Source organism: Erpetoichthys calabaricus, chromosome 4 (genome assembly GCF_900747795.2).
Source record: "Erpetoichthys calabaricus chromosome 4, fErpCal1.3, whole genome shotgun sequence".
In the NCBI taxonomy this organism is placed as follows: Eukaryota; Metazoa; Chordata; class Cladistia; order Polypteriformes; family Polypteridae; genus Erpetoichthys; species Erpetoichthys calabaricus.
The window spans coordinates 323,435,094-323,448,360 of record NC_041397.2 but is presented as its reverse complement, the minus strand read 5'-3'; the positions used below and the strand labels follow the sequence as shown (position 1 = coordinate 323,448,360).

Here is a 13,267-nt window from a genome sequence, read left to right as displayed (position 1 = left end):
GCCCATTGTGTATTCAAATCTCACATTTTTACTTCCTATGTGTAATTCTTTACATTTACTGACATTACATTTCATCTGCCACAAATCTGCCCAAACCTGTCTGCTGTCCAAGTCCTTCTATGATGATATAACAGATTCCAAATTATCTGTCAATTCACCCATCTGCAAACACCCTGAACTCCCACTGCTTTTAGGCTGATGCCCAACCTCTCATATGGCACCTTAGCAAATGCTTTCTGAAAGTCCAGATAAATAATATCATATGCTGCACTCTGGTCATATCCTTTTATTGCTTCCTTAGTCATGCTGACTATTTAGTAAAACTCCTGTCCTTGCCAGGTGTTGCTCAATCTGATCCTTAATAATTCCTTCCATTAATTTTCCTGTGATGCATGTTAAGCTTACTGGCCTATAGTTGCTCTGATCTGCCCTGTCACCCTTTTTATATACTGGTATGATATTTGCCATTTTCCAGTCCTTCGGAATCTCTCCAGTGCGCAGTGACTTCCTAAAAATATGTGTCAAGGGTTTATATCTGTACTCACTAGCCTCTTTAAGAACTCGAGAGTAAATGTTATCCGGTCCTGGTGATTTGTTTGATTTCAGCCTAATTAATCTGAGCAACTATTTATTTATTTATTTATGATTACATTATGCAACACATTTATTTATTTATTTATGCTCACATTTCACAGTATTTTAATTTATTTATGCATCTATTTATTTATTTAATTTGTCCAAAATATTACTCCTTAAGCAGGCACTTCTTCCACTACAATGTCCAAATCCCTCTTTTAATTCCCTTTACTATTCCTGATGCACTTCACCTCCTCCTTGACTGTTCCTTTACTACTAAAATACTGAAAGAATCTCTTAGGGGCATTTTCTTCTATATTCCTCTCTAAGTGTTATTTAACCTCCCTAATGTCTTTCTTGATGGTTGTCCTCATGTTCTCATACGCTCTACGATTCACTTTGCAGTTATTAGTCTTATATGCCTTATAAAGCAGTTTTTTCCTTTCCAACTTCTTTTTTAAATCTTTATGAATCCACTGTGGAGTTTTTTAATTTTCTACTATTTCCAAATTTAAGTATGTACCTGTCCTGCATTACATGTAAAATGTTTTTCAAATCTGTTCCACTGCTCCTCAAATGTCTCCACACTTATCCCAGTCCGTCTTGTTTAGACTTAACCGATTCTGCTCAAGATTAGCCCTACCAAAGTTCAAGTTAACAATTTTAGTCTTTGCATCTGCACTCTTACAAAACACTGAGAATTGTATTACATTATGGTCACGTGACCCTACTGGTCCAATCACCTCTACACCCTCAATTCTATCCTGATTATTACAAAATACTAAATCCAGACAGGCTTCACCCCGTGTTGGTGCTTTAACATGCTGTGTTAACAAACAGTCACTGATTACTTCTAAAAACTCCTGCTCTTGTACTCCTCCATCTGTAAGGTTATCCCAGTTAATATTTAGATAATTAAAGTCCCCCATGCCTATAATATCTCCCTGTAAACTTGCCTTTTTGATATTACTAACCAGATGTGTGTTGAAGTTACTGTCTGAATTGGGTGGTCTATAACACACTCCTAAGATAAGACCTCTTTCCCTAATATTTTCCACGTGAAGCCACATGTCCTCACTAAGATGGGCTCATCGTCCAACTGAAGAAGACTTACATTTAAATCCTGTTTGGCATAAACAGCAACCCCACCTCCTTTTCTGTTCTGTCTGTTCTTCCTAAAAAATGTGTATCCCTCTATGTTACACTCATCCCCATCTTTGTTATTTAGCCAGGTTTCTGTTATTGCTATAATATCATAATCATGCTCCTCTACATACAACTCCAACTTACTTGTTTTATTTTTGATATTTCTAGTATTAAGGCAAGCTAGTTTTAATGTGTTGCTCATTTTACTTTTACATTTAAACATTGGGTTAGAATTTACATTACTACTTTTAATTTCCAATCCTTTGTTTGTTCCTCCATGTATATCTCTAAACATGGCCTGTCCTAAACTCCCTGACCCCCCCCCCCCCCCACACACACACACACACATTCCCTAGTTTAAACCATCCTTGACTAGCCTAGACATACACCTCCCCAATACATTGGTGCCCCTCCAGTTCAGATATAACCTGTTATGGCAGAACAGGTCCCATCTGTTCCAAAAGGAGTCCCAATGCCCCTTAAACCCATACCCTTCTACCCTGCACCAAGATTTCAGCCATGCGTTAAGCCTTCTAATCTCCTCAATCAAGCACAGGCAGAACTTCGGAGAAGACTACCTTTTCAATTCTGCTCCTCAGCTCTGCACCTAACTCTTTAAATTTGGATCACTGAACTGACAGACTACCATTATGTACGTCATTTGTTCCAACATGGACAATGACAACTGGGTACATCCCCGCTCTGGCCAAGAGCCTATCCACCCTTCCAGGGAGGTCCTCCACTTGTGCACCCAGAAGGTAACACACCGTGCGAGACTTTCTGTCTCTGGAGCACACCTGCACTTCAGTCCCCATAATGATTGAGTCCCCAACTATCACAACCTCTCCCTTTCTGGGGACTGGCTCTTCCAAACCATCATCTAAAAAGTCCAACATCCAACAGGACCTGCATTGCACTGGCCTTATTATTAAAATTTGAGTTAGGATTTCTAAAATTGCCTTAACTTTATTTTTATTTTATTAAAATTAAATAATTTAATTTAAATGGTAAAACTAAAAAGAATTAAGCCAAACAAATTAGAATAAAGCACTGCTACAATTATTTTACACCTCTGACCCCTTAAGCTCCTGTAATCTTCTCCCCCTTGACTGCCTGGTTTTTTTCTTCCTATGAGCTTTACTTTCCTGTGTCTGTTCTCCTAACATTGTACTCCTCTTGTATACTGTTTGTATTCCTTTGTATTAACAAACCTTTACACTGTTGTCCTCTTAACTGCTGTACTTTTCCTTTAAGAACTGTTCAAACTAGAAAAACTCACTTACAGAGATGCCAGTGTCAGCTACTGCTGCTTTCTGCCTTGCCTCACTGACGCAAGTTCAAATACAAATAACAACAACAAGTAACAAGAAACTTTCAAAATGCATCTTCAAACACTTGGCTGCTTTTGCTCCCATACGGGCAGAAAATAAAAGCAACCCTTCTAAATGGAAAAAAGGGTTTAAAAATACCCACATGGTTCATTAGCAGGAACCAAAACACAAGTTTATAGGAGCAAAATGTATTTTTTAATTAACTCCCATACCATAAAAAACAACAAGTCTCAGCAACTCTCAGAAAATTCTTTCTTGTTTGCAAAGATGAAGTCAACAAATCAGTATGTTTCTTCTGGCTTCCAAGCTCCAATCTTCAATCTTGAAACAAATTCTCCAATGTCCAGTCCAATTGTTGTAGACACTTCACAAAAGAATAACAGTTTCTTGACCCCTTTGAAGGTTTTGAACCGTTACATGGTTCAGAAGAACTCAGACCATCTCTGCATGCTTATGCTTGGAGACTCCCCTATCAGATAAAGCAGTTCAGCAGTGCCTCAAGCCCTCTTTTCTTCAAAAGGTTGCACTTAATTGACTTCAATTCCCCCACCATTTCTAGGGCAGAAGGATCATGTGGCAGCAGAAGCTGAGAAGAAAGTCAATCATAATCTCAGTCCACACCCAGATGGGCCACAGTTATCATTACTTTCTTCTTTTTTGAGATCTCAGTATTTCACTTTTCTTCTGAATTTTTGTAATGTTTGCTCACCACTTTGTTTCTTTGCCCAGTACCGTTCCTTTTCTCTTTACTACACATGGTACCATTTTTTTCACCTACTTATTTCTGTCCTGATTTTCCTTGAATTTTTCTTTTAAATAATTTCATCTGCCCTTTGGAGGAAATTATTTTTATATATTTTCTGATTTTTTTTTCTACATTTACCTATCCATTTTAAAAAGATGTATGTTCATATAATGTATGATGTATGTCCATATATATTCATATATATGATCTTTTGTTTTTGCTGGTATAACAAATGACCTCCCAGAGGTGGCATAGGCTTGAATATGTGAAACATGAAGTGCTTCGAAAGGTTATTCATGTCACACATAAAGACTAATCTCCCTGCCTCCCTTGACCCTCTTCAGTTTGCATACCACTCAAACAGGTCAACTGAGGATGCCATATGCTCTGCCCTTCACCTCTCCCTGACACATCTGGATAAAAAAGACACACATGTCAGAATGCTATTCATAGACTTTAGCTCTGCCTTCAATATAATCGTCCCTCCAAAGCTGGTTGTAAAACTGAGCAGGTTGGGCCTGAACACCACCCTCTGCAATTGGATCCTGGACTTCTTGACAGAGAGGCCCCAGTTAGTTCAGATGGGCTGCAACACTTCCAGCATCATAACACTGAGCACATGGAGCGCCTCAGGGCTGCGTGCTTAGTCCACTGCTGTTCACCCTGCTGACTCACGACTGCACAGCCACACACAACACCAACCACATCATCAAGTTTGCGGATGATACGACGGTGCTGGGACTGATAAGCAGGGATGATGAAACAGCATACAGAGATGAGGTGGAACAGCTGTCTGCATGGTGTGAAGACAACAATCTATCTCTCAATGTCGACAAGACAAAAGAGATAATCGTGGACTTCAGAAAATCACATCCTGTCCACATCCCACTCAGCATCAACGGTTTAGATGTGGAGACTGTTAGGAGTACCAAGTTCCTCGGTGTGCACATAACTGAGGAACTTACGTGGACACATAACACCTCATCACTAATCAAGAAAGCCCAGCAGAGACTACACTTCCTGAGGTGGCTGAAGCAAGCAAGTCCTCCCCCTTCCATCCTCACCATGTTCTACAGAGGCACCATTGAGAGTGTTCTGACCAGCTGTATCACTGTCTGGTATGGCAACTGCAACATATCTGACCGCAAGCACCTGCAAAGGATAGTGAAGACAGCAGAGAACATTATTGGGGTGCCTCTCCCTTCACTACAGGACATATTTTACAAACGCAGTGTTCGCAAGGCCTGCAGCATTGTGCAGGACCCCTTACACCCCTCACATGGATTTTTCACACTTCTGCCATCCAAGAGAAGATACTGCAGCATCAGAGTCAGATCTGCCAGGCTGCAGGTGAGTTTTTGCCCCCAAGCTGTTAGACTCCTTAACACTAGGCTGCCCCCTGGGACCTTCCACACGGCCTCAACCACCTCTAAAAACAGAACTTTTATACATGTGAGCCACTGTCCTGTAAAGACGAGTGTGCAGGGAGAGAAGAACTGAACATCTCATACTGACCTTTAAGGATTTTGCAAAATTTTTTGCCCTGGATTCTTTCTTTCCTCTGTTATTTCATGCCAATTCTTATGCCACTTATTTACTTTTTACTTCAATACTTATATTAATCTCAGACGGAGAATCTGCAGTGGGAGGGCAGGTTACTGTGACAAAACCCCAGTGCACAATGACAAGCACATTTCTAATTATTTTCAAAAGAAGACCAAACAGACCAGTCCAGAGCACTCAGATAGGGTATTATCTAAATTCATGGAAAATGATTTTATCTCACCTTTCCTTATTATTGGTGTCGTCCGTCTCCTTCCAAAAGACATCTGTGTGGTCCTTTGTGACACCACTCTCTTAACTGTTATGGAAAACACACAAGAAGATCAGCACTTAGTCCATACGCTCTTTATTTAAAATGTATAGAGAGCACAAGTCATCAACAGTGAATGTGTGCACTAAAGAGAGCATTTCTTACCAAGCATTAAAAAAAAGATAATTACAAGGTTAAGAAAATTACTCTAACCTTCATTATAAGTAAATACAATAGAAGTTCAAGAAAGCTTTCCTGTCTGGTAAAGAGGTAGCAATGGACAAAAGCAGAAACTCAGAAAGTCCTAAAGAATTAAATCTACATCATAATGCATTGCTTCTGTTACTTCTCTGACGTAATTGACAGGCTTTTCTAGTTGCATTTCTAAGTTTAAACTAATTGTACGATATAATACATAAAAGTATAAGTTATTCTATACAGCCAACACTAATCTGTCAATTCAGGTGACTTTTAGAGAGTTGTACTACCAAACTGGATTATTCAGTGTCAGCATGACTAAAAGTAAAACCAAATACAGCAGGTGTACACATCATCTAGGAAGAGGCACGAGTTTGGTGGCATCGACTACTACGCCTACTTGGGAGTGTTCTTTACAGAAAACAATGACATCAGACCAGAAATAAATGTAAGGTTCCACCCGGGGAAAAGGTACAACTACACCTTTGGGAATATCATCAGCACCAAGTCAGTCTGTTGGGCGATGATAAAAGCCATATAGAAAATAATCAGAAGACCAGCAGGTCTGTATGGTAATGGAGTTTGAGTCATGGCACTGAAGAGAGGAGAATATTAAGGAGGAACTACAAACTCAATAATATTGCTGGTATTGATGAACAGTAAACTCTTTCATTGACCCACTTTGAGATAAAGCTCCACACCTAATGAATCAATATACTGCACATGCCACTTCCACTCCAGCCAAGTCGTTTCTGTGTTTGGCTTTGGTTGATTTGTCTCCTTAACTCAACTCTAAAGGAGTTTCCATCACAAATCTTCAGTCCACATTATATATTTATCTCTAAAGCACTAGCATCCTACTTACATAACACATATTTACTTTCCACCTGTCTGTCTAATCACAGATTTTCCAGCAATAAATCTTCACCTGCCATTTTCTTCTTACAGGCCTGTGTAGTGGAGGTTTAACACCTTCTTGCTACAGTGCACTGAATTTAATTTGAAAAACTCTCCATGAAACTAATCAAATCTACTGAGGCAAATGAAAATTCATTAAGCCATACCAAAAATTTTATTCTTTGAGTTTGATTTTCATTTTTGATTTTGTGTGTTGGTTTTCGAAGCACAATTTTGGCAGTAATGATCCGCTGCCTTTCCATAACTAAGCTTGTGTTTTCATCTCCCAGTTGTTTTTGCTCACAGCAACCTCAAGGCCAGGACTAAAAAAACAAACTTGAGGATCCAAACCAGAGTCAAGAACTGATCGTCAAAACCTGTGACACCAAACCAAAATTCAAAGTTTTATTCAAGGAGGGATCAAATCCAGAAATAACAGAGAGAGAAATCATTGGCAGTAAGTTTATGCACTAACAGATAATTTGGAGCTTACAAGAAGTAACTTTTCTATCATCACTTTGAGTGACATCAGCAACGCATACTTTTGGTACACGATGGGAGTGTTACCAAGGCAACAGACAATGCAAAGCTCTCAAAATGGCAGTGCCCATTACCAAACCAAGACAGAGTTGAAAATAACGTTATTAACCTAAAAACTATTAAGGGTCCAACCAAGAAATATACATAAAAAATGGATTATTTCAGTAAGAAACATTCACAATAGATGTAAAGACAATTTTTTGAGTTTAAGGAAAAACATTAAACAAAGCAGAGCCACACCCCCATCTAGGGCATGGCCTCCAAATGTGCCTGTCAGATTCTTTAAGAAATTGAACATAAAGTATGGACAGCAATCCAGGCAGATGTATGTCACTCATAAGGACCCAAGATTGGTCCTTCAGGCCATAGTCCTTCCAGCAAATGAGATATTGCACACGGTTACCTCAACAACGAGAATCTAAAATATATTGAATTAAATTCCTTTGAACCATTCATAGAAAATGATGGCCGTGGATGCTTTTCCATATGATATTGGCTATGTCCAGCAGGACTCAACATAGAAACATGATAGGCCGAATAAGTCCTAAAGTGGATTGGCAAAGCCAAACAATAAGACACCAAACACATACATTTCCTGATGACATAGGGACCTATTGAAACAAGGTGCCAGCTTATGGGACGGACCCTGTTGGCAGATATCTCATGTGTCTATGCAAGCTTTCAGCCTTACCTTGTAAACAGGTCTTCTTTTATGATTCACATATCATTTGGCAGTGCCACCTGATATCTTTATATTCCGCCTAACTAGCAACTGCCTAACTGCCCCTTGGTTTCAATAAATTGAAATAGTCAGCAACACTAGGTACCAAGGAAGAGACTGAAGGGAATTTCAAGAGTCAAGGATGAAAATTCATCAATAGATGAAATTCAAACAGATATTCAGAAGGTGACATTGTTAATGTGGAATGATGAAGAATATTTCTAGCATACTCTGCACAGTGCTAAGTCACTCCATCTTGATTTAAGTTTTCCTTATAACTAAGATTATTTTCTTGGTTTGCCAATTGACTTGCAGATAGTAATGTGAAGTTAACAATAGAATTACCAGAGCCTACGAGAAAACTCATAAATCCGTCCCACCTTAAATCCATTCTCACCTCTCTGTCAGCATCTTTTGTCCTGTAAATGTGTCGATAAGCGCAAGCAGCCTGGTATCACATCCCCCCGCCAACCACCGCAGTTCAATTCAAAAAGAAGTTTCTCGGTGCTCAGTGTTTATCTTGGAATGAAGTGCCGGAGCTTTATTGGGTAAAAAAGTACATCGTCATTTGGAATACATACATTTCATGTGTGTTCAGTGTCATCAACAATCTCTGTAAAAACGTAACACAGAAACGTTTTTCAAGTTTTAGTAATAACTGACAAAGTGTAGACATGAAATGTATAATGTGTGAAGCCTGAAATACAAATATGAAATAAACACTTTCACAAAAGGTACAAGTATAACAAAACAAGTGCACTTTTATTCAAGAATTTAACCGAAGAATAAAGAAGGCAGGTTACGGTAGGCAGTTGATACGACAGCTTGCGTGGTGCAATGCTAAGAACTGCTGCCTTTCAATCAAGAGGGCGCGGTTTTGATATCAGCTGCTTCCCAAATTTACCATTTTCAGTAGTGAGCTACTCTTATTGTTTATATCATACAATAAAAACATACATTTGATTTGCGTCTGTAAATTTATAGTACTTGTCAAAGTTAACGGGGTTTTATTTGTATTTCAGGCTTCACACATTATACATTTAATGTGTACATTTTGTCAATTATTATTAAAACATGAAAATCGCTTCTGTGTTAACGTTGTTTTTACAGAGATTGTTGATGACACTGAACACACATGAAATGTATGTATTCCAAATGACGATGTATTTTATTACCCTATAAAGCTCCAGCACTTCACTCAAAGATAAACACTGAGCACTGACAAACTTCTTTGCGAATAGAACTGCGGCGGTGGGCGGGGGGATGTGATACCAGGCTGCTTGCTGCTTGCGCTTATCGACACATTTACAGGACAAAAGATGTAGACGGAGAGGTGAGAAAGGATTTAAGGTGGGCCGGATTTACGAGTTTTCTCTGGTAATTCTAGTGTTAAATTAACTGTGCACCCCAAGCAACTGAAAAAGAACTTCCAGAACCAGAACTTAAACTGAAGAGCATGATCAGATATAAATGGAGCTAGGGAATCCATGCAGAGAGACTATATGATTTATAAAATGATTAGCCAGTTCCTTAGCAGAAGGTAGTTTCTTTAGTTGAATAAAGTGAGAATACCAAGAGAAACAAATTACTACTATTAAAATGTTTTTATAACCTTCAGAGGATAGAAGATTGGTAACAAAGTATATTGACAAGGCTTCCTGAGGATAAGACAGACAAGGAATACATTAGATTGTAGCAAATCCAAAGACAAATCTAATAAGGGTTTGGTCCTACAACAAAACTCATAGGCCAAGACTGTCTTTAATGTCACTTTGTACATTCTCCCATTTAAAGAATCATTTCTGTGTCATTAATGTTTGAGTTAGGCCTGGATCACCAAACATACCAGACCCATGTGCCTGATCTAATAACATACCCTGTAGATTTGAAGGCATGTAATATACAATGAGGTAACCTGAAAGATGCTGTTTTATTTGATTGCGCCTCTTGAATCAGATTTTCTAGACTAAGAGGAATGGGATGTCATGGTATCTCCGAAGAACTTTTCTAGAGGAATGATGTTTTCAGGATTCAACTTAACATTGTCTAGCTCATAAATCCAGAACATTATTTTTCCAAGAAAGGTAGGATATAACAAAATTAAACTGACTGAAAAAAATGGCCTACTGAGCTTGTATAGCATATAGTCACTGATTATAAATAGCCTAGCATTTTATGGTCATGGATATTTTGACCGCTTCCACCAGTGCCTCCATTCTGCTAAGGCTCATTTTATGGCTGAAAACTCACAACTGCCCACATCATAATTCTACTTCTTTAAAACCTTTCTGGTGTTATAGCCCATACTGGATTACTGGACATGTCTCTAACACCATTTTGTAGGTTTTCTTTAATGTATTTGTTCATAGATATAGTCTCAGGATGAGTAAGGGCATAAACGTTCCCTTTAGGAATATGAGCCTTAAGCAATTAATCAATCAAGTGGTGGTAACTCTGATGAAAAACCTTTCTTGAATAGATTTTGGAAATCTGTGTATTGTGCAGGAAGCAGTGTCACATCAGCACAAAGAACAGAAGTATTAATATGGTCCATATTCAATGAGTTATGAAAACACCTGGAACTCCATGATTGAACAACTTTGATTTTCCAATCAATCTTAGGGTGCAAAACAGTTCATGTTTCTCTATAAAGAAGTCCTTTTTGTAACTGTGCTGGTGGTTGATTTAAATAATCCTTTACTGAAGGGTTACCCATTGATCAACACATTTCATGGCTTGAATTTTATATATACTGGGGTTATTCTCCACACCCGCTCGGAGCCTCTCACTGGGGTCAACTCCAGAGTGGTACAGAGTCCAGCCCCTCTCAAAGAGATTGGTTCCAGAGTCCAAGCTGTGCGTCAAGGTGAGTCTGACTATATCTAGCCGGAACCTCTCGACCTCGCACACTAGCTCAGTCTCCTTCCCCTTCAGAGAGGTGACATTCCACGTCCCAAGAGCCAGCTTCTGTAGCCGAGGATCGGACCACCAAGGTCCCCACCTTCGGCCACCACCCAACAAGTATAAGCGGGTGTGGATATACATATTGCCCCCCGACTTGGAGCCTGTTCATTGGGGTTTACCCCGGTGGACGAGAGGGTAGCCTCCCTCCGCCTTCGGCTGGAGGGATGGGTCCTAACTGTTGTTTGTGCGTATGCACCGAACTGCAGTTCGGAGTACCCACCCTATTTAGAGTCCCTGGAGGGGGTGCTAGAGGGCATACCTTCTGGGGACTCCCTCGTACTGCTGGGAGACTTCAATGCTCACGTGGGCAATGATAGTGAGACCTGGAAGGGCGTGATTGGGAGGAATGGACTTCTGTGCTAGTCACGGATTGTCCATAACAAACACCATGTTCAAGCATAGGGGTGTTCATATGTGCACTTGGCACCAGGACACCCTAGGCCTCAGTTCGATGATCGACTTTGTGGTCGTGTCATCGGACTTGCGGCCACATGTCTTGGACACTCGGGTGAAGAGGGGGCGGAGCTATCAACTGATCACCACCTGGTGGTGAGTTGGCTTCGATGGTGGGGGAGGATGCCGGTCAGGCCTGGTAGGCCCAAACGTGTTGTGAGGGTCTGCTGGGAAGGTCTGGCAGAGCCCCCTGTCAGAAGTAGCTTCAACTCCCACCTCCGGCAGAACTTCGACCATGTCCCGAGGGAGGTGGGGGACATTGAGTCCGAATGGGCCATGTTCCGTGCCTCTATTGTTGAGGCAGCTGACCGGAGCTGTGGCCGTAAGGTGGTCGGTGCCTGTCGTGGTGGCAATCCCAGAACCCGTTGGTGGACACCGGCGGTGAGGGATGCCGTCAAGCTGAAAAAGGAGTCCTACCGGACCCTTTTGTCCTGTGGGACTCTGGAGGCAGCTGATAGGTACCGGCAGGCCAAGCGGAATGCGGCTTTGGTGGTTGCTGAGGCAAAAACTCGGGCGTGGGAGGAGTTTGGGGAGGCCATGGAGAACGACTTTCGGACGGCTTCGAGGAGATTTTGGTTCGGCGTCTCAGGAGGGGGAAGCAGTGCAGTGTCAACACTGTATATGGTGGGAATGGTTTACTGCTGACCTCAACTCGGGACGTTGTGGGTCGGTGGGGGGAGTACTTCGAAGACCTACTCAATCCCACTAACATGCCTTCCAATGAGGAAGCAGAGCCTGGGGACTTGGAGGTGGGCTCCCCCATCTCTGGGACTGAGGTCACCAAGGTTGTCAAAAAACTCCTTGGTGGCAGGGCCCCGGGGGTGGATGAGATATGCCCGGAGTTCCTCAAGGCTCTGGATGTTGTAGGACTGTCTTGGTTGACACGCCTCTGCAACATCGCATGGACATCAGGGACAGTGCCTCTGGATTGGCAGATCGGGGTGGTGGTCCCCCTCTTTAAGAAGGGGGACCGGAGGGTGTGTTCCAACTACAGAGGGATCACACTCCTCAGCCTCCCTGGAAAAGTCTATTCGGGGGTTCTGGAGAGGAGGGTCCGTCGGATAGTCGAGCCTCGGATTCAGGAGGAACAGTGTGGTTTTCGTCCTGGTCACGGAACAGTGGACCAGCTCTACACCGTTAGCAGGGTCCTGGAGGGTGCATGGGAGTTTGCCCAATCAGTCTACATGTGTTTTGTGGACTTGGAAAAGGCGTTCGACCGTGTCCCTCGGGGAATCCTGTGGGGGGTACTCCGAGAGTATGGGGTACCGGACCCCCTGATAAGGGATGTTTGGTCCCTGTACGATCGGTGCCAGAGCTTGGTCCGCATTGCCGGCAGTAAGTCGAACCCGTTTCCAGTGAGAGTTGGACTCCACCAGGGCTGCCCTTTGTCACCGATTCTGTTCATAACTTTTATGGACAGAATTTATAGGCGCAGCCAGGGTGCTGAGCAGGTCCAGTTTGGTGGACTCAGGATTGGGTCACTGCTTTTTGCAGATGATGTTGTCCTATTTGCTTCATCAGGCCGTGATCTTCAGCTTTCTCTGGATCGGTTCGCAGCTGAGTGTGAAGTGGCTGGGATGGGAATCAGCACCTCAAAATCCGAGACCATGGTCCTCAAACGGAAAAGGGTGGAGTGCCCTCTCAGGGTTGGTAGCGAGATCCTGCCCCAAGTGGAGGAGTTCAAGTATCTTGGGATCTTGTTCACGAGTGAGGGAAGAATGGAGCGTGAGTTCGACAGGCGGATCGGTGCAGCATCCACAGTAATGTGGGCTCTGCATCGGTCTGTCGTGGTGAATTTTACCAGTCAATCTATGTTCCTACCCTCACCTATGGTCATGAGCTATGGGTAGTGACCGAAAGAACGAGATCACGAATACAAGCGG

The 13,267-nt window shown here is 41.9% G+C and overlaps 2 protein-coding genes across 3 annotated transcripts in view; both read right to left on the bottom strand.

The window, feature by feature from the left end:
- Positions 1–13,267, bottom strand: part of LOC114643530 (protein NLRC5-like) — a 1,801,805-nt gene that overhangs the window by 222,020 nt on the left and 1,566,518 nt on the right. The gene's annotated exons all lie outside the window — the stretch shown is intronic.
- The window catches only part of LOC127527352 (E3 ubiquitin/ISG15 ligase TRIM25-like), a 57,972-nt gene that overhangs the window by 5,385 nt on the left and 39,320 nt on the right, over positions 1–13,267 (bottom strand). For both annotated transcript variants that reach the window (XM_051925876.1, XM_051925877.1), the window contains exon 5: positions 5,585–5,659. In XM_051925876.1, the coding sequence (XP_051781836.1) occupies positions 5,585–5,659 (75 nt within the window). The remainder of the gene's footprint in view (positions 1–5,584; positions 5,660–13,267) is intronic.